At 32.6% G+C, this 26,585-nt stretch overlaps 1 protein-coding gene across 1 annotated transcript in view; it reads right to left on the bottom strand.

The window, feature by feature from the left end:
- Sbf2 (SET binding factor 2) overlaps positions 1-26,585 on the bottom strand; it is a 444,817-nt gene that overhangs the window by 242,875 nt on the left and 175,357 nt on the right. The window contains exon 3 of the mRNA XM_027942390.2: positions 12,961-13,098. Coding sequence (XP_027798191.1) covers positions 12,961-13,098 — 138 coding nt within the window. The remainder of the gene's footprint in view (positions 1-12,960; positions 13,099-26,585) is intronic.

Here is a 26,585-nt window from a genome sequence, read left to right as displayed (position 1 = left end):
AGTTCTCTATAGGTTTAATGCAATGCCAATCAAAATCCCAACGGCATTTCTTGTAGAAATAGATAAAGCAATTATGAAATTCATATGGAAAAATAAAAGACCCAGAATACCAAAAACAACTCTAAGCAGGAAGTGTGAATCAGGCAGTATAGCGATACCAGACTTCAAACTATACTACAGAGCAATAGTAACAAAAACAGCATGGTACTGGTACCAAAACAGGCGGATGGACCAATGGTACAGAATAGAGGACACAGAAACCAATCCACAAAACTACAACTATCTTATATTTGATAAAGGGGCTAAAAGCATGAAATGGAGGAAGGATAGCATCTTCAACAAATGTTGCTGGGAAAACTGGAAATCCATATGCAACAAAATGAAACTGAATCTCTTTCTCTCGCCATGCACAAAAGTTAACTCAAAATGGATCAAGGAGCTTGATATCAAATCAGAGACACAGCTTCTGATACAAGAAAAAGTTGGCTACGATCTACATACTGTGGGGTCGGGCTCCAAATTCCTCAATAGGACACCCATAGCACAAGAGTTAATAACTAGAATCAACAAATGGGACTTACTCAAACTAAAAAGTTTTTTTCTCAGCAAAAGAAACAATAAGAAGAGAGGTAAATAGGGAGCCTACATCCTGGGAACAAATCTTTACTCCTCACACTTCAGATAGAGCCCTAATATCCAGAGTATACAAAGAACTCAAAAATTAAACCACAAGAAAACGAATAACCCAATCAACAAATGGGCCAAGGACCTGAACAGACACTTCTCAGAGGAGGACATACAATCAATCAATAAGTACATGAAAAAATGCTCACCATCTCTAGCAGTCAGAGAAATGCAAATCAAAACCACCCTAAGATACCATCTCACTCCAGTAAGACTGGCAGCCATTATGAAGTCACACAACAACAAGTGCTGGCGAGGATGTGGGGAAAAGGGTACACTTGTACATTGCTGGTGGGACTGCAAATTGGTGCAGCCAATTTGGAAAGCAGTATGGAGATTTCTTGGAAAGCTGGGAATGGAGCCACCATTTGACCCAGCTATTCCCCTTCTCGGTCTATTCCCTAAAGACCTAAAAAGAGCATGCTACAGGGACACTGCTACATCGATGTTCATAGCAGCACAATTCACAATAGCTAGACTGTGGAACCAACCTAGATGCCCTTCAATGGATGAATGGATAAAAAAAAATGTGGCATTTATACACAATGGAGTATTACTCTGCATTAAAAAATGACAAAATCATAGAATTTACAGGGAAATGGATGGCATTAGAGCAGATTATGCTAAGTGAAGCTAGCCAATCCCTAAAAAACAAATGTCAAATGTCTTCTTTGATATAAGGAGAGTAGCTAAGAACAGAGTAGGGTCGAAGAGCATGAGAAGAAGATTAACATTAAACAGGGATGAGAGGTGGGAGGGAAAGGGAGAGAGAAGGGAAAATGCATGGAAATGGAAGGAGACCCTCAGAGGTATACAAAAGTACATACAAGAGGAAGTGAGGGGAAGGGGAAAAATAATACAAGGGGGACAAACGAATGTCAGTAAAGGGGGCAGAGAGAGAAGAGGGGAGGGGAGGGGAGGGGAGGGGAGGGGAGGGGAGGGGGGATAGTAGAGGATAGGAAAGACAGCAGAATACAACAGACACTAGTATGGCAATATGTAAATCAATGGATGTGTAACTGATGTGATTCTGCAATCTGTATATGGGGTAAAAATGGGAGCTCATAACCCACTTGAATCAAATTGTGAAATATGATATATCAAGAACTATGTAATGTTTTGAACAGCCAACAATAAAAAAAAAAAAAAAAAAATTAAAGTTTCACTCTTGTTCACGGAAATAGACCATGGAGTTTCTTGTGACAAGCTTTAATGCAATATAGTTAAATGTGGGTCTTACTGCATCAGGAATTTTCATCCAGTTTTTCTTCTAATGATGTCCCAGGACTAGATAGAATATGCCAAATGAGAAAATGAAAAGTAGGGAGAGAAAATGTCTACTGTTTCATGTTCTGAATAAGACAGACACATGTAAATGAAAAAACAAGAGAAGCACTGTTTCCATGATATGATCCTGACACTCAGGCAGCCTAAATCTCACAGTTAGACTCTTTAATTCAGAATCATGGACAAGGGAGTAGACGATATTTAAGAATCCATCAGCTCAAGTTCCTTATTTTGTACATCAATGTGAACATTCTGGTTGTGATATTGTAGCATGGTTTGCAAGATGTTACCATTTGGGAAAACTAGAAAAAGAGTATACAACATCTTTCTGTGTTAGTTCTTACAACTATATGTGATCTATAATTATCTCAAAATAAAAAATATAACATGCTGAAAAAAATCTGGAAAAAAAAAAATGTGGCAGTTATACACAATGGAGTATTACTCTGCATTAAAAAATGACAAAATCATAGAATTTGCAGGGAAATGGATGGCATTAGAACAGATTATGCTAAGTGAAGCTAGCCAATCCCTAAAAAACAAATGCCAAATGTTTTCTTTGATATAAGGAGAGTAACTAAGAACAGAGTTGGGAGGAAGAGCATGAGAAGAAGATTAACATTAAACAGGGTGAGAGGTGGGAGGGAAAAGGAAAGAGAAGGGAAATTGCATGGAAATGGAAGGAGACCCTCATTGTTATACAAAATTACATACAAGAGGAAGTGAGGGGAAAGGGGAAAAAAACAAGGGGGAGAAATGAATTACAGTAGATGGGGTAGAGAGAGAAGAAGGGAGGGGAGGGGATGGGGGATAGTAGAGGATAGGAAAGGCAGCAGAATACAACAGACACTAGTATAGCAATATGTAAAACAGTGGATGTGTAACCGATGTGATGCTGCAATCTGTATACGGGGTAAAAATGGGAGTTCATAACCCACTTGAATCAAAGTGTGAAATATGATTTGTCAAGAACTATGTAATGTTTTGAACAATCAACAATAAAAATTAACGAAAAAAAAAGGAATTTGGGGCCTGCCCCCACGTGATGAAGATTGGGGCCAACTTTATCTTCTATTAGACGCAGAGTCTCTGGTTTGATTCCTAGCTCCTTGATCCATTTTGAGTTAACTTTTGTGCATGGTGAGAGAAACGGATTCAATTTCATTTTGTTGCATATGGATTTCCAGTTCTCCCAGCACCATTTGTTGAAGACGCTATCCTTTCTCCATTGCATGCTTTTAGCACCTTTGTCTAATATAAGGTAGTTGTAATTTTGTAGATTTGTCTCTGTGTCCTCTATTCTGTACCATTGGTCTATAAGCCTGTTTTGGTACCAGTACCATGCTGTTTTTGTTACTATTCCTCTGTAGTATAATTTAAAATCTGGTATCGCTATACCACCTGTTTCACTCATCCTGCTTAGAATTACCTTAGCTATTCTGGGTCTCTTATTTTTCCAAATGAATTTCATGATTGTGTTTTCTATTTCTGCAAGGAATGTCATTGGAATTTTGATGGGAATTGCATTAAATCTGTAAAGTGCTTTTGGGAGTAAGGCCATTTTAATAATATTAATTCTGCCTATCCATGAGCAGGGTATATCCTTCAATCTTCTAAGGTCTTATTTGATTTCTCTCTTTAGGGTTCTATCATTTTCATTGTATGGATCTTTCACCTCTTTTGTTAAGTTGATTCCCAAGTATCTTATTTTTTTTTTTTTTGAGGTTATTGTGAATGAGGTAGTTTTCCTCATTTCCTTCTCAGAGTATTTGTCACTGATGTACAGAAATGCCTTTTATTTATGGGTGTTGATTTTATGTCCTGCTAATTTGCTAAATTCATTTACTAGTTCTACAAGTTTTCTGGTGGAGTTTTTTGGGTCTTCCAGGTATAAAATCATATCTTCAGCAAATAGTGCTAATTTAAATTCTTTTCCTATACATATCCCTTTAATTCCTTTCATTTGTCTAATTGCTCTGGCCAGTGTTTTAATAACTATGTTGAATAGAAGTGGTGATAGGCAGAATTAATATTATCAAAATGACCACACTTCCAAAAGCACTATACAGATTTAATGCAATTATGGTCAAAATCCCAGTGATATTCCTCATAGAAATAGAAAAAGCAGTGATGAGATTCATCTGGAAAAATCAGAGACCCAGAAAAACTAAATCAATCCTTAGCAGGAAGAGTGAAGCAGGTAGCATGAGCTTAAACTATACTACAGAGCAATAGTAACAAAAACAGCATGGTATTGGCACCAAACAGACTGGTGAACCAATGGTACAGAATAGAGGACACAGACACTAACCCACAAAATTACAATGATCTTATATTAGACAAAGGTGACAAAAACATGCACTGGAGAAAAGACAGCATCTTCAACAAATGGTGCTGGGAAAACTGGAAATCCATATGCAACAAAATGAAATTAAACCCCTATCTCTCACCATGCACAAAACTTAATTTAACGTGGATCAAGGACCTAGGAATTAAGCCACAGACTCTATGTCTAACAGAAGAAAAAGTAGGCCCTAATCTCCATCATGTGGTATTAGGCCCCAACTTCCTTAATAAGACTCCTATAGTGCGATACCCAGCACCACTTAAGAAAAAAGTAAAAATTATGAGAAATACTATTAAGCTAATCTTCATATTTCAAGGAAAAGAAATGAGTGCAAACTTTTGCAAGAGGTAGGGAAACAGCAAGTAAACTTCATGTTTATTCTCTTTCTAACAAGGTTAATCACCTTAAAATTTGGCTCTATTAAATTTAAGAATATAATTTTGTGAACCACCATAGTCAATAAACGCTTTTAAAGTTCTTTTTGCTACCTGATAAAATTAGTGAAAAAAAACAAAACAATAAAGTGTGAAATTATTTTCCTAAGACAAAACAATACATTAATATTGTTTGATAAGCGATTAAGATCTTTAAAAGTTCACCAGTTTTTTAATTAAATAAAATACACTTCCTTGGAATTCCTGATGGAGAAGTTTATAATAAACTGGACACAAAGATCAATATTTCAGCTTTGTTTTCATGAGAAATACAGGCCAAAACCTTTTTTAATGACAAAGAAACATGACATAGTCAAACATTTCATAAAGAAATCAAACATTTACTTATAAACAGATATCATGCTGTAAATTCTATGAAGCACAATCATCTTAAAAATGCACACCTTATTCATATGAGATGACTTGTCTATTATGAACAATAAAATATGTATTTAAAATCAGATATAACAGAATAATTAAAATATAGTAATAGAAGGTTTTTAGATACATGTCATTTTACAAACTAGCAACCATGCCCAAAGATAAAATAAGTTGCTAAGGTTTACAAAGCTTATTTAAGGCACAACTGGCATTAGAAAGTGAGTCTTCTCATTTAGAATACTTCATTTATATATATATATATATATATATATATATATATATATATATATATATATATATATATACACACACACACAAATAATATGGTATTAGTTCAAAGAAGATGATTTAGAGAAAAATATCTCAGTAAAAAGAACTTGACATTTTTCCCTTAACTATATTCAAATATAATAATCTTTCCCATGTTTAATTAAAATAGTCATAACAACATGCAATTCTTAGTTCAACCTTCCCTAGTCTGAATATGACATTAAATAATTATAATTAATTCAATGATAGTTTTGCCCTACAAAACACTTCTCTGAGGAGGATAAAGGAGACATTCAACGTCCTGTTTACCAACCAACCCATTTTTTAAAAGGGATTGAGGACTAAGCATAATCTTCACCATGTGTACTATAAGGACAACCCATGTGGGTATTTGCATGTGTTGCAAATTATTAAACAAACAATAGAATAAATTCAGCATGCAGAAGTCTCCCAATTTTTTTCTGTGTCTTAATCAATGTAACTTACACTAATTTTTCATAGACCCTGTTTGCTGAATAAGGTTTAAGAATTAGGTCTAAGGTATAGAATGTAATCAAGTATAATGTTGATTATATTATCAGAAAACCCAGTTCCTACACTTAACTATTCTTAATTTCTAGTTCCATAAGATAGATTATTGTTGACTAAACCCTGTTGAGGAAACCAAAATTTTTCTGATGACATTCATCACAATGTTATTTATAATGCTGACAAAATGGGAAACAATTGCCTATTAGGAGACTGATTAAATATATGCATGATGAATTAGGGCATAGCCATTTCAGTTTTTTAAAAATCTTTATCATTTGAAGAAAGCAGTCAATTTTTTTCTGTTCCCTTACTTTTCTCCTGATACTCTGTAAATTTTCTATAATGAGCACAGTTAACTTTGATTAAGGGTGTGGTACTAGGTTGTACTTCAGATAAATCTTTTAAATTTTCTATAAGTGATTTCTTCTGGGATTCCAAGTTTTCCCATATAAGGATTAGTTAAGAAATCCATTTTATTACTTCAATTTCCAGTTAATTCCTTGAGCATGGAATTATTATACACTATTATCAACATTTATTTTTTTTTCAAATAGTTCACTATTTAATACTTGTTGAAATGTAGTTTCCATTGTAGGATACTGATTTTTTCATACACACCAGAGAGATTCTCAACCACCTTTTCTGTTCCCATAATTGGTCTTTTCTTGAACAAATAACACACTGATATAACTTTTAGTGTTATAGTGTATGTTTTAGTATTTGGTCTTCAGAGGTAAACATAGTCAAGCTCATTGACTTATTAAATAGAATGTCCCTGGATATTATCGTTTAGTCTTATCTATATAATAGGAACCTATCAAATTATGTTCTTGTGAGAATAAAATAACATACACATGAATTAAATAAAATGGAATAAAAGTGTTATTTAACTTTTAACATAGTATTCAGAATAGGATAAGTCTTTAATTTATCATAAGCTCTAAAATCTCTGTTCCTATCCATAGTTTTTGTCTGGATTACCCTTTATCTTTCCCTTTTTCTAAGTATTATCTCTTATGTTTTAAATGTCTACTCAATCTTTTAAACTCTGGAAGACTTATTCCAGTTGCCCAGCCTTCAATTATTATATATTTGATTAAATAATACTTAGCATATGGTACTTTGAGATATTTTGTATATCAGTTTTGATTTTTGTCTCCTGAACCAGAATTCAAACCCACTAAAATAAAGAAGTATATCTTATGCCTTCTTTGTCTCTTCCCTCTTTATTCTTCCTCTTACCTCCCCACATTATGATCATTTATTTCCCCCAATTTCTTTGATGACAATTTGCTGATATATCACATTAAAGCACTTTTTAAAAGATACAAACAAAAAACTTAAGTCTATTGTATATTTTATCTAAGCCATTAAAGCCCATACCAAATCTGTCATATTTTATTGACTACTATTTTAAAAATCTAGTATCATATTCCCTAGTTGAATAATTTTAGAAATATGTTATCAAAAGTTTAATGCCAAAGTTTGCTTGTGATTACTGACAGTATTACTGTATCTTGGAAAAGGTAATCAAGCCAACATTTTTAAAGTTGCACAATTATTCTCTGGATGGTGTACATCCCTAAGTTCCTCCTTTTTCAGCTTCCAAACAATGTGTCACAGAATATGTGATATGAAGTAATTCACAACAAGAATTAAAAGATCTATTTTGAACTGATGATATGATCCAAAAATAAAAGAAAACCACATTTTTTAAAAAGAACATAGCTAAATAGTTCATGCCAAAAATGAGAACAACCTTGCTGACGACCTAGAAAGGAATATCTTCTGGGTTTTAATTTATTTAAATTTTTTCCAAATTCTACCTCGTTGTTTTACCCTCAATTGGACCAAACTCAAAAGACATTAAACTTTCTGTTTCCAACATAGAAAAGCAGTCTTAAAATTCTGGCTAGTAGCTACAAAGAAGCCAAAATTCTCACAATTTATTTAAATTTTCAGAAATCTTGGAAGAACTCATGTGAATCAAACTTAAAACTTTGGTAAGTTGAAGACAAATTAAATTATAATATTTATTCCACTTAAAATGACAAGTAGGAAAATACTATATGTCAAAAGAAAAATAATTTTTTAAAACACTCCTTCAAAATATACAAAAACTCAGATCTTGGTTTCCACTATCATTCGATATTCAAAGAAGCCAAGGTTCCTTGAAGAAATGGATGATTTCAAGGTTTGAGCTGAAAATGAATAAGATGAGCCTAGTTCAGCTTTGTTAGGATAGAAAGTTTAAAGAAGAGATGGGGCCTTATTGAAAAAAAATACAGGAACCAGCCTAGCTTGAGAGGTACCCACTGTTCAATACAGGATAATATGTACAAGATGATTTTTAAAGAAAATTAATGGATTATATATTACTGAAGTAAAGGGGAAAGAAGCATAACAATTGGAATCTAAAAGTCTACAACTCACTCAAGAATGAAAAGCTCTTACTTATAGTGAAATGTCAACTGCTGACTGGAATGGAGTTAAAAAAATAATTATTTTGCAACCATACAAAAACCTGGCATAGATAAGAATCATGGGTAAATGCTAAATCTAGAGAGCATGAGTGATGAGTGGTAGAATATTTGTACAATCTTTCAGTGTCTTCCTATAGGTTGCTTATTAGCAGCAAATGGGGGGGAGGGAGAAGCAACTATACAGTGGAGAAATCTGACAATGACTTGACTGGGTTACCAAAATTAACATCATTAGTGAAGGAAAGATACACAGTGTGTACCTCCAAATATGTACACTTAGAAGGACACACATAGAAGGAACACACTTGTGTAGCATTTCCACCTATTGAAGCATAACCCGGATCTAATGAGAGACGTCAGAAAATACTAAATAAAAAACATCTTATTAAAAAGGAGGACAGAAATTATATTATTTAAAAAATGTTACAGAACAAAGAGTCTAAACAACTATTCCAGATGAAAAGAGGAAAAGAGAAATGATAATTAAATGCAATTTTTGGGAGGCATGTTGACTTGCTTTGGAAAAAAAAATACAGGAGGAGACTGACTACAAAGAATATTTTTAGGTCAGGCATAATAGTCCATGACTACAGTCTCAGCTACTCTGAGACTGAAGTAAGCAGATCACTTGGACCCAGGAGTTTGAAACCAGAATTGGCAACATAGCAAGACTTGCCCCCCTGCAAAAAAATTATTAGGTAATAGACAAAAATGGAATATGTATAGTAGATTAAAGTATTATATCAATGTTAAATTTCCTGAGATTTGTAACTGTTCTGTTTATGTTCCTTCAAAATATACACTGAAAAGTTTAAGGTTAAGAGATAATCCCTCCTTATTTAGACTGAATTGGACAAAAACAGGAATTTGATCATCTATTTATTGGCATCTAAATACTAGGATATTAATTCTTGTGCTGTAGGAGTCTTATTGAGGAAGTTGAGTCTAATCCCACAGATGGAGATTAGGGCCTACTTTTTCTTCTATTAGACGCAGTGTCTCTGGCTTAATTCCTAGGTCCTTGATCCATGTTGAGTTTTGTGCATGGTGAGAAATAGGGGTTTAATTTCATTTTGTTGCATATGGATTTCCAGTTTTCCCAGCACCATTTGTTGAAGATGCTGTCTTTTCTCCAGTGCATGTTTTTGTCACCTTTGTCTAATATAAGATCATTGTAATTTTGTGGGTTAGTGTCTGTGTCTTCTATTCTGTACCATTGGAATACCATGCTGTTTTTGTTACTACTGCCCGGTAGCATAGTTTAAGGTCTGGTATAGTGATGCCACCTGCTTCACTCTTCTTACTAACGGTTGCTTTAGCTTTTCTGGGTCTCTTATTTTTCCCGATAAATTTCATGACTGTTTTTTCTATTTCTATGAGGAATGTCATTGGGAGTTTGATTAGAACTGCATTAAATCTGTATAGTGCTTTTGGTAGTATGGTCCTTTTGATAATATTAATTCTGCATATCCAAGAACAAGGTAGATCTTTCCATCTTATAAGGTCTTCTTTAATTTTTTCTGTAGCATTTTGTAGCTTTCCTTGTAGAGGTCTTTCACCTTTTTGTTAAGTTTATTCTCTTTTTTTTTTAATGTTATTGTAAATGGGGTAGTTTTCCTCATTTCCCTTTCAGAGGATTTGTTACTGATATACAGAAATGCCTTGGATTTATGTGTGTTCATTTTGTATCCTACTACTTTGCTGAATTCATTCACTAGTTCTAGAAGTTTTCTGGTGGAACTTTTTCAGTCTTCTAGGTATAGAATCATATCATTGGCAAATTAGTCAATCCCCAAAATCCAAATGCTGAATGATTTCTCTGATTAAAGGATGTTGATCCACAATATGCTGTGGGGGTAGGGATGGGAGGATTAAATGAACTCTAGATAGGGCAAAGGGGGAAAGGAGAGGAAGGGGAAAAGACGGGATATAGGGGTAGGAAACATGGTGGAATGCGAGGAGTCATCATTACTCTAAGTACTTGTAAGAAGACATGAAGGATGTGACTCTACTTTGTGTACAACCAGAGATACGAAAAAGTGTGCTCTATATGTGTAATAAAAATTGTAATGCATTCTGTTGTCATATATAACAAATCAAAATTTTAAAATAAATAAGTAAATTAATTAATTAAATACTATTAAATGGGCATATTTTTAATGTTTTCACAAAAGAAAAATATGTGAGGCAATGAATATGTTAAATAGTTTGATTTATACACTTCACAAAGTAGACTTATATAAGAACCTCATGGTTTCACTGCATATGTGTATAAAACTTTATTCACCAATTAAAAATAAATAAATGAATATGATACTAAATTTTTATACAAATAGTTATACAGATAAATTTACGAATAATAAAAATTATACTATCATTTATTGCATGAGTAAACAGAATTTTTTAGTTAAATTACCTTCAGTAATTTTCATTATCAACAAATATTCTGTTGTAGCAATTTGTAAGTTATGAATTAATAGCATGAATAGTATTAATTATTAGTATTCCATTTTATACAGGATACTATTTTCTGTTTTGTTTTTGTTCTAAAATCTGTTATAAGTTCTTAATTTATTCAATAAAAATGCTATATAAAAAAATAAAAAAAATAAACACTAGGACAGAAGAATGAAAGATTTCTAAATTTTCTGTTCCCATTGACAACAAAATCCTTACTTTAAACAGAAGCAATATGCTAACAGTTGTTAAATACTTCACATCAAGTATTGGATTGATTTCATAATTAAAAACCTTCAGATTGTGAGTTTCCCACAAAGGTCCGACAACATAGAATGTGCTAATAATGCAGATAATGCACTTTTTTTTAAAGTTGTAGATGAAAACATTACCTTTATTTAATTTATTTATATGTGGTGCTGAGGATTGAACCCAGGCTCTCACACATGCGAGGCAAGCACTCTACCACTGAGCCACAATCCTAGTCCTGTGATAATGCACATTTTGTTCTATGTAACTTTTTAAAAATATATATTTATTTTTTAGTTGTAGTTGGACACAATACCTTTATTTTATTTATTTTTATGTGGAGCTGAGGATAGAACCCAGGGCCCGACACATGCGAGGTGAGTGCTTTACCACTGAGCCACAACCCCAGCACCTATGCAACTTTTAATATAAAAAATATTTCAGCAGTAGATAAACACAACTTTATTTTATTTTATTTTTTTCATGTGGTGCTGAAGATTGAACCCAGTGTCTCACACATGCTAGGCAAGTGCTCTTCCACTGAGCCACAACCCTAACCCCTCTATGCAACTTTTTAATTCACTGTAAATACATAAGCTTCTATATTTGTTTTAATACATAAATCTAATGAACTTGCATAATTTAAACCTGTGTCATGATAGGTGATCTATCTCTTATTGTATTGAAAAATCAGATTTCTACATTCAGAAAATTCAGATCTTAAGAGTTTAATAAACATAATTGAAACTACAACTACTGCTCTGGGAAGCCATTTCAGAAAACAAGCCCATCTTTCCTCAGTGGTGGTTTATATTCATCTCTATGTAGCAGAAGCTGCAGCAAATAAAGCAAATTCACTCATCCAATATCACCAAATACCTTTAATTTCCTTCTTGTATTACACAGCATGGAAAGCAAACCAAACAACTATAAAAGACCCTATGTTCTTCTGACTCACTTTCAGAGAGGTTGGTTCAGAAAGCAATCTGACCTCCACCAAGGAAACATTTTGGATTTACATTTTGGACTTACAACTAGAAGTCAGCAGTGTGAGACAATGACTGCATATGGAAGACGGGATTTTCTGGGGAAAGTATGGTGACAGTTATACCAATCTTATATCCAGCACCATAAGAGCCAGGTCATAAAACATGGAAAGAGTGTGGTTTCTACGAAAGCAGCACCAAGTGAACTATTTTTCATATCCAGAATTGGTTTTGTACTTGTCCCTCATCTCGCAAACTCAATCATTGAAATGCCATAAGTTGTTCTATACTTTATCATAAATCTTTTCATAAGTTAGAGAAAGTACATCCAGTCAAAGGTTAAAACTAAGAATCTCAAACAATACTTTGAAAGAGAAGTTTATTTTAAATTTCTATAACTGTAGCCTATGAATTTTGGACCGATTATGTTGCTAATATTACCACTAATAAGAATGAGTTAACATTTACTTAGGAGCTATAACAATAATGTCAAGCATTGTGATAAACATTTGGATTAAATGTTCTTATGTTCTATGAAAGATCCCCTTGGTGGACTGGGAAGGAAAAATCAAAAGTTCACCACAAGAGAATATTACTCTTAAGAAACCAATTCATGGATAAGCTATTCTTAGAAATATTCAGATTATGGTAAATATTTTTATCAGAGATAATCAAACTCTTAAAAAACTTTACCTTGTTGCTCTCCTACTCAACATTAAATGCAAAAATATAAGAAGTTCCTCATGATTTTTAAAGTAGACCATAAAACTCAAACTTGCAGTTTTATAAAAAACAAATGTGGCAGGTATGTTTTCCCTCTGACTACACTTTGGCTAGAAAATATTCTGTACCTGGAGATTGATCTCTGCCTCATAGAAGGTTAGGCATGAGCAGTAATGTCGATCTGAGTCAATGTCTGTTAGGACCACCACAAAGAACGTTGGCTGTTTCCTCTCTCTGGATAGCTGCCATCCACCAGGCTGACAAAACTAAATGGAATAGGGGGAAAAAATGTCACATTATGAAGTATAATGAAAATTTATTCATTAACATCCAAGAAATAATTTTTTAAAAGTTTCCTCTTTTAAACTTTGTTAAAAGTTTCCTCTATCTTCAAAAATTTCTGTCCGATGTGGCATGTCATTTTAGCCACATTTTTAAAAAAATTCATGTACAAATTCATAATGTAGAAAACTTCCACAAAAATGCATATATATTTTACAAAGACACCTATATGTTCCACAGATGGCACTCTGTGATGCCATATCTCAGACCAAGGTTCTCATATGCACGAACATAGCACCAAAATTAAGAACTTTATGCCAAATATTAGAACAAATCATGGAATAAGATTAGTTGGAGATAAAGTACAAAGTATAAAAGGAAGGAATGGGGGATAGAATAGGAAAGACAGAATGAATCTGACATAACTTCCTATGTTCATGTATGAATACACCACCAGTGAAACTCCACATCATGTACAAGCACAAGAATGGAACCCTATTACAATAAGTTATACTCTATGTATATATGTCAAAATACACTCTACTGTCATGGGTATCTAAAAAGAACAACAAAAAAAGAGTTAAATAAACAAAAATATATTATAGGTTCATGGATAGGAAGACAATATTGATAAATTTCAGTTCTTCCCACTTTGATTTGTAAATTCAATGCAAGCCAAATAAAAATCCCAGCAAGTATTTTGTATATTATCAAAAACCTGATTCTAAAGTTTATAAGAAGAGGCAAAAAACCAGGATAGCCAACACATGAAGAAATGGCATGAAAGGCTTAAAGATACCTTAATTAGCAAATAAATGAAAACATTCCTACTGAATCTTTATTTTAAAGTAGTAATTCACTTAACAAATACTTTTTGAGCATTGAAATACCATTCATTTTACAAAGTCTTCTCTGAAAATTCCCAGTTTCTCTAGCTCCCTCCAAACCAAAGAGTTTGGGCAGTTCCTGTCCTATATACCAAAACTATTTTTATTATAAATAACAACAACAATAACAGTAACCTTTCCTCCTCTGTCTCTTATCTACTAATCTGATACAGAGAAGTTCCTAACATTGTCTTTATGTACTTATTTCTCTCTCAAGAATCCACCTATACTAAATTCTATATCATTTTACCTCAGGCTTGTGATCACTGCAAGCCCTTCACATTCCAGTATAGTGTAGTAAACAGAATTGCAGAAGTTTCCTGAAGTCAAAACTATTTTCATAATAATACTAAGATGTTCACTGCTTCTTTCACCTGTTGACATTTATATTGGTTGGGCAAAAGCAACAATAGGTAAAATTTCTGTGTCTTAACAGAATCTAAACAGTAGCACCAAATTATACTGGTAGTTACTCTATTCTTCACAGCTGCACATTTACAAATAAAATAATAATAATAATAATAATAATAATAATAATAATAATAATAATAATGTCAGTTTTAGTTAAGAAAGCCTTGGGAAAGCAATAAATATTTAAATTTCATTTTGACACATTTGACCACAACTTCTTCAATGTATCAAATAGTATGTACAAAGCACTTATGCTACATGTGGAAATAGGATAGTTGTCTAGAAAAAAAAAATGTGTGTGGTGGTTTAAACTATGAACTGAATTAGAATGTTTTTTTTAAAGAACATCATTTTTTACTTGAGAGTATCAGACAAAATATGCTTATACAGACATGTATTTGGCAGACATTTTTTCAAAAAAAATTAATTAGGCCTGTAACTTCAAGACAAAGATCTGCTGCCAGTATCTGGCACAAATACCAAATATTTGTTACCAATGATAAAACTTGAGCTTTCCAACACCACCATGGGCCTGAAAAGTTTGCAATACTTTAAAATTTTCCAGACAAAAATTATGGCAATATTAACAAATGTAATGTTTTAAATATTATTTAATGACATGTCAATGTCTGGAGGACCTATATAACTCATTGAATTCATATTTGCCAAATGATCAATGCATGGTATTATCAAATCATGCATGGATAAAAAAATCTATTCAATCTATTCAATAGGTAGACCAATATAGTACAACATAATATGAAAACGTGTGTTTACAGATTCCACCTTCCAACTAACTTTTAGAAAAACTATTTGTTCTATGTTGGCACAGTATTCAAAGAAAAATATCCTTAATTATTCAAAAAGATTATTAAATACTCTTCCCTTCTCTGATTTTCTTCATATACTTTAAAGTAAAAAAAGAAGAAAATCACAAGAGCAGAACCAGGTATGAGATTCCAGATACCTCTGATTATATCAAATATACAAGATATTTAGAAAAATATTTTTAAAGCCACTCTCTTAGGTAAAAGAGTATATTTTTCATTTACTTTGGAAAATATACCTAGTTTCATAAATATCACATTTATATTAACATGTAATTTTTAATGAATAAGTTTATTTTAAAAAATTTAGTTTCAAATTTTAATGTATGAGCAGATAAAACCATATAAGCAATACTTACTGGTAGTCCTTAATGATCTGTGAACATATAAAGGGTACTGAGGCTAAAAAGTGATTAATTGCCTTTATTTATTTATTTATTTTTTGGTAGCAGGGATTGAAACCAGGGATGCTTAACCACTAAGCCACATCCCCAACTTTTTTTTTTATAACTTTTTAAATTTTTCAGACAGAGTCTCCCCAATATGCTTAGGGCCTTAGTAAGTTACTGGGGCTGGCCTCAATCTTGTGATACCCCTGCCTCTGCCTCCTGAGTTCCTGGAATTACAGGCTGTGTGCCACCATGCCCAGCTGCAAACTGCTCTTTTAGTGAGAATGAGTGCTAACATGTAACTAACCTTGGCTTAAACAATATTTCTGGGTAGCAAAAAGGTAAAATACTTTTATAGAACCAGGGAATTCTATTAGATTACAACATACCCAGAAACGTCTTTCAAAAATCTTTTTATTTTCAACGAACTTCTTTCCTAAATTAGTCATATTTTATTCTCTCTCTCTCTCTCTCTCTCTCTCTCTCTCTCTGTGTGTGTGTGTGTGTGTGTGTGTGTGTGTGTTTGGCAGTAGTGGTGGTGGTGTTACTGGGGATTGAACCTAGGGGGGGATTCTATGGCTGAGCTATATTTCCAGCCCTTTAAAAAAAAAAAAAAAAAGAGAGACAGAGTTTTATTAAGTTGTCAAGGCTGGCCTTGAACTTGTGATTCTCCTGCCACAGCCTCCCAAGTCACTGGGAAGGTATATCATTATCTAAAGTTAATTACAGAACCAGGAATGAAGTATCTGAGCTTGTTAATAAAACAATATGATACAACTGGCAATAACAATTCTACTACTATTACTTATTCAACAAACTGCATCTCTGATACAAAGTAAATCAGTTCTGTGAATTAATAGTGAATAATCCCTTTCTCATAGACATTTGCCATTCATGATCATTAGCTGATCATTGAGCTTAGTAAATGGTCCTAAAAGCTATACACTAGAGAATGATGACTACATTATTTTCACAAAATGAAACTACAGGTTCTCAAGAAGGAAAATCTAAATCTCTGTATTTTAGTTCTAATTCTATCAAATGTATTTGACTTCTCAAACTGAAGTTACCTACCACAAAGAAGAATTCATAAATAACAAAATAACATTTTATAAGCAAATAGATACGTTACTGAGATGAACAATATGATATTTTGTCACCCAAAACTAGGAAAAAGCAAGTGTTAATGTGACCACTTTTCTCAATGCTTTGCAAATACAGAGAATATAAGAAAAATTTACCAGAAAAATGAAAACCATCCATAGCATTAATGCGACTATATTAAATGATCTCTTGATGGTGACATGGTAGAAGTTTCTTTATTTTTTTTTTAAGAGAGAGAGAGAGGGAGAGGGAGAGAGAGAATTTTAATATTTATTTTTTAGTTATCGGTTGACACAACATCTTTCTTTGTATGTGGTGCTGAGGATCAAACCCAGGCCGCACGCATGCCAGGCGAGCGTGCTACCCCTTGAGCCACATCCCCAGCCCCGGTAGAAGGTTCTTTAGATAATAGCCACCTTTAATATTTCCCAAGACATATATCCATATGCATAAATTATAATTTACTAATCCATGTTTTATCATATAACTTTTAAACTAAAAAATTACATGTGCCCCTAAAAAGACTTATAAAAATTTCTTATTCTAGTAGAAAATAAGAAACATATAACATGCAGAAGAATGCAAGAGTTTAACCTTAGTTACTTAAACAGCCTCAATTCCCTCTGTTACATTATAACCATAATTTACATTATAACAATAATTCTGTGATTTTTTTTTAAAAGTAGTAACCTTAAAACTTTTGGGAATTTTCAAGGATCATTTGTCGATTCAATAAGTTCTTCATAGCTCAATTTAATATGACCACAACTAAGAGAGTAATGGTAATGCTAATTCATGGTTGACTTGGTCAGATACTTTTTATGAAATTTTCACAGAAATATTTGTTAAGAGAGTTACCTAGACACTGGTCACACATGATATCCCTAATTTCAAGCATAAAATAACAACTATAAAAAAGGAATTATTTTATACTATGCATTTAAAAGTATACCAGAGTCATACTTCATAGGAATTATTGCACTCTGTACTCTCAAATGAACTACATTAATATACAATATTCAGAAAATAAACAACAGTATACACAATTGAATTTACAAAGATGTTTTTTCAAAGCATGAAAAGAAATGGTCCTAATCTGTTATCTATTTTCAGAATTCACTGTATTATACATATGATTAAGCAATAAAAGAATTTGGGTATTAGAATATGACCCCACTATTGAATGAGAAGTACCTCCCATAGGATTGGATTTTAAATGTAATAATGCTAGCTGGTTCAGTCATGTCAATCCTTAACTAAAAATGTTTTGAAGAAGTAATTTCAATACAGGAGTGGTCACTACAATTCCTGAACCTGGCTGGAATCATATTTCTGACAGGAATGTGAAAGAATGTTTAGACAGCTGTTAACAGAGTAGTCACTAAAAGACAGTAAGCAGAATGATAAGCATTAAACAAACAGGATAAAATCAGGATTTTGTTCTCCCCAGTGTCTTTATTGGCAAACAGGAGGAAAATGCTATCACAGGTGCAGAACCCAAAATGTTTAGAATTCATTGTCATAATTAATGAATTTACATTTCGCCCTCTTCAAACAGATGAGAAAACACATCTGTTTGAAAAGCATTATCTATGAACACACCACGGAAGCTGAGAAATAATGTTGTTTTCATGCATCCACCACTGTGTATGCAACAACTTGTGTTTTTCACAACTCCCTCTACCTTCACATCATTATTTCACACAGATCATGCATAAAATTTTTACAACATATCTGGGAATAGCCAAGAGAAGTATTTCTTTTCAGGATGTTATTTTTGTGCATCTTCAGTTTTCTTTAAGACCTTGATATACTTGGCAAATGGTACTTCAAGGTTATAGGGCAGAACAGCTAGACTGCTTGACTCAACACCTTAATGCACTACACCAACTTTAGTTATTTGTCTATTTAATTGCCCAAATATATGGATCAGGCCACTAATCTGTGAAAAAAAGATAAGCACAAATATAAAAAGATCTCATATTTTAAAATACCTTATATATAATCGTATCTCATAAGACTCATTTTATAAACAATGAAATCAAGGTTATGTGATATTAAATTCATGTAGCTAGTAGGTGACACTGACAGGACTAGAATACAACTCTCTGCATCTTTAGAAAAATAAGTTCTTTTAATTGCTGAATTATCATTATAAATCATCTTATGGGTATTATTTTATCTTCATGTAAATTAATGGCAGAAAAAATTTAAATAACATGAACTAAATTTTATAACACGTTGCATTTCCTTGCAACCAGAGGGTGTGCATATGTATGTGTATATGGTGTTTTTGTTTTTAAATGGTACTGACAATGGAACTCAGGGCCTTGAGCATGCTAGGTAAGTACTCTTCCTCAGCCACATCACTAATTTTATATATTTTTTATATAAGAGGAGGCAAATCACATATACATTTATGAATCCCTTTTCTTAACTTTCTGTAACACCCAAGAATTTTCCATCTATTTACACATATTTAACAAAAATTCTTATTTATTTATTTGAGTGCTGAAGATTGAACCCATTGCTTTGTACATGATAAGCAAGCACTCTATCACTAAGCTACATCCCCACCCCTTTTTATTTTTTATTTCAAGCCAGGGTCCCCCTAAATTACCCAGGTTGGATTGAATTTGGGATACTCCTGCCTCAGCATCCCAAGTAGCTGAGATTACAGGTGTGCATCTCCATGCCTGATTAGCAAAAGTATTTTTAATGAGTATTGTACCATCATGTAAGTTACATAAAAATATCATAACTTAGCCATTACAGTTTTTACAACTAATGCTAAAATAAGCATGGATATTATTAAGGAATATTATTTTATCTTCATATAAATATTTATAAATATTTTAGGGGAATATAACTGGCTTTACAGAATATGTACAGGTTAGCACAAAAATGTTTAATTACCTATAAATTCCTTTTTAATGTTAAGCAACCCCAAGATTATTTTGTTTTGCTGGTATACTTCTAGAGGGAATTAAAAAAAGAAATAATGAAAAAGAACATTCTGAACTATATTCTGACCACAGAAGAATAAATTTGTGAAATAAAGCAACAGAAACTTTAGGAGATGAAATTGAGTCAAGCTAAGCTAGGTGAGTGTCAGATGTCCTCTATACTTTATATATGTATTTTTCAAAAGTTCAAAGGAAATATAGTAGGTATAAGAACTTCGAAGAGAAGTCAATTTAAGAGTCTAAGAAACTCTGAAATATTTTGTTATTTGGTTTCACTTATGTGCTTAATTTTAATGGGTAGCTTTTGATGATGTACACTTAAATATAGTTAAATATATTTTAATTATATACTTAAATAAAATGCAGCTTAATTTCAATGGGTCACCTACCTTGGTCTTGGTAAAAATTTATATCCAGGTATTTTATTACTACTATATAATATTGCATTGTCCTCATTATTACAATATAACTTTCAATATGTATAGGACAATATGATTGTCTACCTAGAAAATCCACGTAAACTGACAAAATACTAAATTAGATTTTATTTAGTTAGGTAGATAGATAAAATTTAAATTAATAGTTTCCTTTGATACTGACAATAAGCAATTAGAAAAAGAATCCTACTCATAATCTTCCTATGTTGTCAAAAACACAGGATAAGCCAACTTACCTTCTCACTTTTAACATTTTAATATATCAGTCTCATGAAGAGCCCTATATATAAGTTTTTTTTTAACATTTGAATCATTGGGGTATAATTTCGCATTTTTCTAATTGTACAGAAAGCAGAATCACACTAGTCATAGAGTCACCTATAAACATACAGCAATCATAATGTCTATTCTATTCTGCTGCCCTTCCTACATAAGGTTTTAAATATAAAATTGTCAAGAGAAAATCCAGAGAGGAAAAATGAACATTTAGAATAGCTTCTAATATCAAGCTTTGAAACAGAAGAAAAAAAACCAAAAACAACTGCAAACCAATTACAAATGTAAAACAATTCCAAGATGAATAATACAAAAGAAAAGTTATTAATGACTTCTGATTAAGCATGGCAGATCAAAAGTTTTAACTCTAAGATGTTCTGAAAACCCATTAAAATTGCATTTAAAAATAAAAACTGCAAATAAACAGCAAAGAAGAAAACAACAAGTTTAAAATATTAAGATTTTTGGAAGCCAGAAAACTGATTTACACTACAAATTCCTGGAAAACGTAAGGAATGGAGGCACCATGTATGTAAGAATGTCACCAAATATGAGGGGAAGGCGAAACAAACAAAAAAGGGAACTAAGTGGCCTTAAGTTAATGCTAGAGGCAGCAGAAAACTTCAAACACAGGAGAGTGAATAAAAATGAAGAACATTGCACTGGGGATGTGGCTCAAGCGGTAGCAAGCTCGCCTGGCATGCGTGCGCCTGGGTTCGATCCTCAGCACCACATACAAACAAAGATGTTGTGTCCGCCGAAAACTAAAAAATAAATATTAAAAAAAATATTCTCTCTCTCTCTCATAAAATAAAATAAAGAACATTGAGGAGTTTAGGGGGTTGGGGTGCAGCTCAGTGGTAGAGCACTTGCCTAGCATGCTTGAGTCCTTGGGTTAAATTCCAAGCACCACGGGGGGGGGGGGGGGGGGGGGGTGGCGGACATTGGTGACAGGGAATCATAAACCCAAGAACATTTACAGAATAAGAGAGATATAATAAAAAATGATAAACAAAGGAATTGAAACAATGTTCTATTAGGTACCCTAAAGGGAAAACTGAAGAGAAACAAGAAAATTAGATCACTGTAGGAATTCTAACTCTTAGATAACCCAACAATATGGCCACCCTATTCTTCACCTCCAGCTATATTAGTAATGGCTTTGTGGATTTCCTTCCAAATATTGTTGCATGCTTTATACATACACATGTACATGAATATATTAATATTCAGACATAATCTGAATGGTACAATGAAACCCTTTTATTCTCACACCTATATTCACTGTCAGTGTTTTACCATATGAAAATATTTAGCTTTGATTTTTAATATACAGCATTTCATCTATCTTATATCTTCTAAGATAGAAATTTGTTAAAATCGTAGTTACTAAAACCAAAATTTTACAAACAGCATCTAAAAATGAATCATATCAAGACTTTGTATATTTTGAGACAATTAAGATTCTAGATAGGACAAAGGGTTGACATTTCAAAATCTTTTAGAATCAGCCAACTTGCTTACTTCTTGAAGCTCACTGCCTTTTAATAGTTAGAAACACTAAGTTATAATGTCTTAGAAAATTACAGATACATTTCTAATTCTCTAAAGAACTGAAATGAACAAATAAATAGTCATACAAATTCCTTAGTTTTTAAAGAATTTATTTAAAATTTAGTGCTTCAATAGAGGAAATAAGATGAGTTCTTCTTAATATGTCATGCCTTCTGATAGATTTTATAAACATTGGAATTTTACTGACTTTTGGATAAGACATAGAAGGAATGCTATCATTTGGGGGCTTTTCTACCCATAATTCTATTACCATAATCTTTAAAAAATGGAATCTTGCTGTCAACTGACTCCTTCAAAAGGCCTATACATAATGTAGTCTGAGAAGCTGTTATCACATTATTCTATGGGGTCAATTATAGAACCTTTTTCTTAGGGTTGCTGTGAATATGAAAGTGCTGAAAACAGTACCTAGAACACAGCAAATTCCCAATAATGTTACTTTAAGAGAAATAAAGTAGGGCTGGGTGAAATGGCATACACCTGTAATGCCAGCAGCTTGAGAGAGGCTGAGGCAGGAGGAGTCTGAGTTTAAAGCCAGCCCCAGCAACTTAGGAAGACCCTGTCTGAAAATAAAATATAAAAAGGGCTGGGTGTGTGGCTCAGTGGTTAAGCAACCCTGGGTTCAATCCCCAGTAACAAAAAGAAGAAAAAAAAGTGACCCAGAGTGAATGATTATTGTACCTGGATCAAGAGTACCTGAGGATTCACTATTTTCTAATTTGATGCTTTAACTTTTCTCTTTTTAATGAAAAGAAACTAAAGGAGAGGACTATAGTATATAATTATACCTTGCCCAATGCTTATTTTTTCACCTTTTTTTTTTGCCCAATGCTTACTGTTAAAGCACTCATCTATATGATACACAGTAAATATTAAAAACATTGCTTTGAAAGACATAATCAATATTCTTGTAACAAAGGCCCATCTATAAAAAATGAGGGGTTCGCAAAACACATCTAGAGCTAAAACTAACAGTTTTAAACTGCTTGAATCATATTTTATCAGTTTTCTTTAGATATATATATCTTTATTTATTTCCAAAACACAGGCAGTTCCCATCAACATCAAGGTAACAACAACCTAGAAAGGGACTAAAAACAAACTAATTAGACTGGCAAAGGAAGATAAGAGACAAAAATCAGAAACAAAATGTTTTTTTAATTCTATAAAACTCTCACTTGTGATTTGTGCTTGATTTTTCATTCTGCAGATTTTAATATCTCAGTCTGTGATGGCAAAATATTACTCCTCACATTACAATTCCTTTTACCTTCTAGTAATCAATGTTTCCTGTTTTCACCTAGGCTGATTAAAAATATTTGCACAGGCCAGGCATGGTGTCATGTGCCTGTAATCCCAGCAATGCAGGAGGCTAAGACAGGAGAACTGCAAAGTTTAAAGCGAGCCTCAGGAACTTAAGGAGACCCTGTATCAATGTAAAAAAGGGCTAGGGATATAGCTCAGTAGTAAAGCACCCCTGAATTCAATTCCCAGTTCCAAAGTTGGAGGACATCTGCACTAAATTCTATTACCTATTTCTTTTTATTAGTTATAGATATTTAGGTGTAGACTAGATACAGAATTTTAAAAAATTAAAGTATATCTGTTAAGCTCTCTGGAGTCTTTTAAAAATATCATATATATATATATATATAATTTTAAACATAAGTTTACCTATCTGAAAGAAGAGATTTCTTGCTCATAATCAAGCAAATACTGTGTATGTGCATAAAAAACATACAAATATAATTTGCTAAATATAACCAATATTGGTAAGGATAGATTGAGACTATCCTCTGTGTTTCTAGAAGGGCTTGTTAAGACCTAATAATTTAAAAGCTGTAGAAAAATAGAAGCTGGGGTTGGCATTCAGTGGTAGACCTTGTATAGCCCTGAAAAACAAAGTTACATAAAGATTTTATCAATGTATCCATAACATTAAAAACCTGTTTGTTTTTGTGGTTCTAGAGATGAAGCCCAGAACCTTGTGCATGCTAGACAACGACTCTACCACTGAACTGCATGCATTGTCAACTGCAGGAGAAACTTTTAATAATAAAAGTTGTCAAACAATAAAATTAATTTGTCTCCTAGAGAATGAGAACTAGTTATTGGACATAATAAACCAGAAACTAGATGGCAATTTATCAGATATAATGATAAAGAGATTCATGAAGAAAGCTACACTTGATAATCTCATGTCCTTTTTCACAAGACAATAAAGAACTTGGTTCTGAGTTGACCCCTAATTCAGGTTATGATTTTTAGAGAAGTTACCTAATTTCTCCGAGTCTCATTTTTTCTGGAACCCTAAATATCTCATATATTTGCATTCAAGATTAAATGACAACATGCAAGTAAACTGTTTAACATACTGCCTGATATCTAAACTACTATAGAAGCTTAAACCAGTCACACAGTGATACTACAATGCACTAGCAATCTGTATTATCTTCTCTGATGTTAGTGTTATTATTATATAATGGAACAGAAGAAACCTCTAAGCCTGAGACTTAATATAGTAAAAAGAGTGCCATTTTTTCGAGAAGATCCAGAACCTATGTATAACATTTATATAACCAATGAGAGTGCTGATGATGAGTCAGGGGCTGATAGTAATTAGTTCAATTAGTTTGTTAAGTTATACTATATATCAACCCTGTTTTAGGAACTAAAATACAATAAAAAAGATGAAATTCCTGACCTGTAGCAGTTTATTGTCTGGAGTGACTTGTCAGTTCCGATGATGCATGGTTGTTAATGAAACATAAAATAAGTTGAGAAAATATCTTAACTTGAAATATATATATGGTATATAGTAACTATCTCTTCTGCAGACTTAAGCAAGGATAAAAGAAATGATTACATCCCTTAGTTACTGGTGTTACAAAGTTTTCAAAGGAAATAACATTTCAAATTACAATGATACCTGATATAGAAACCACCCAAACATTAAGTACATAAGCCTCACAAAACACTTGAAACAAAATCATCCTTTAACATCCAAGATTTAAATGAAAATAACTTTCCAAGTATCAACCCAAGGTATGATTGATTTGAAAGGAAAAAAATAAGCTGTTTTATTGTAAATACTAACTGATCAGAATACAGCACAATGCTATATAACTTTTTCAAAACACAGATAAAGTATACCTTGTGATTTGGAAATAAAGATATATATCTAAAGAAAACTGATAAAATATTATTCAAGCAGTTTAAAACTGTTAGTTTTAGCTCTTCTGAGCGTCATAAAAATATGTTTGGTATAAAATGCTAACACTGTTTTTGGTAAGACCTATCTAAACAAGATGAGTACTGTTTACCAAAATAAAAAAAAAATGTTTTATTCTGATATGGGCAGTTGGTTAACTTTAAATTCTATCATCTATCAATCACAGAATATTTACTGCTTATTTACTTAATGGAGCCTTTCTGAGAAAGGCACTTGCAGAGTATTCACTGGCTGCTAAATATTATTATTAGAAGCAGCAACCAGAGATGGTTATCTGTTTAAGCTGTTTATCTTTGTCCCTTGACAAAAAAAATTACTGCAAATGGAACAAAATGTTCTACTGCAAAAGCTGAGTCTAAATGTATCTGGATAATAGCAAAATGGGTGTTTCCTTGGAACTTCAGAGTTAACAATATTTGAAAAGCAGCCTGGAGGAGAAAATCTTCTTTTCAATATTACATTATCAACAATAAAACATATGAAAACCTTTCCCTTGAAAATGAAACATTGAAATCAGTTATTTACTGAGTGCCATCCTAGAAGAGTGTGCTGCCTAGAGCCAAGCATCAGGACCCAAGAAGAAAGAAGATTTAATAGCAAGATCAGACCGATGGGGCTGGGGCTAGGGCTGGGGCTGGGGCTGGGGCTGGGGCTGGGCCTCAGTGGCAGAGTACTTGCCTAGTATATGTGAGGCACTGGGTTTGATCCTTAGCACCAAATAAAAAAAATAAACAAATAAAATAAAGGCATACAACTACAAGATTTTTTTTAAAAGATCAGACACAGCAAATAGAAAAACAAAGAAAGAACTATCCAAAAGAACTATGTATCCAAGACCACAGTCTTTTAAAAATATCACATACATATAATTTTAAACATAAGTTTACCCATCTGAAAAAAGAGATTTCTTGCTTGTAGTCTTAACTTGGATAATATAAAAGAAATATAACTTGGATATATAAAAGAAAATAGTAGCACACCTTACATTTATATAGTACACTGGCAATACCACAGGGCTTTTGATCAAAGAATGATTCCTCGGTGAAATTTTTGCTCATTTCCTTAAGTATAAATTGCTTTTCGGGATGTCTTCTTAATTCATTGTTTGTATCTATATTTGAAGGTTTGTCATACTCCATGCTGCATTTCAACTTCTTATAAAACAGGCTGTTTGCATCATTATATTATAAATTACGAAAGAGCTATGCTTTATCAATTTTTATTTCCTTAGACTCTAAAATGAAATGTCTCTCTCCAAATATGTGCTAAATAAAACTCTGTTGAATTTCACTCTGTTACCTTCTACAATGTCCACAATGGTACATATAGCTGGTATATATAGATATTACACCTGCTTTATAAAGGAA

Source organism: Marmota flaviventris, chromosome 9 (assembly GCF_047511675.1).
Source record: "Marmota flaviventris isolate mMarFla1 chromosome 9, mMarFla1.hap1, whole genome shotgun sequence".
In the NCBI taxonomy this organism is placed as follows: domain Eukaryota; kingdom Metazoa; phylum Chordata; class Mammalia; order Rodentia; family Sciuridae; genus Marmota; species Marmota flaviventris.
This window is presented reverse-complemented; position numbering and strand designations above follow the sequence as displayed.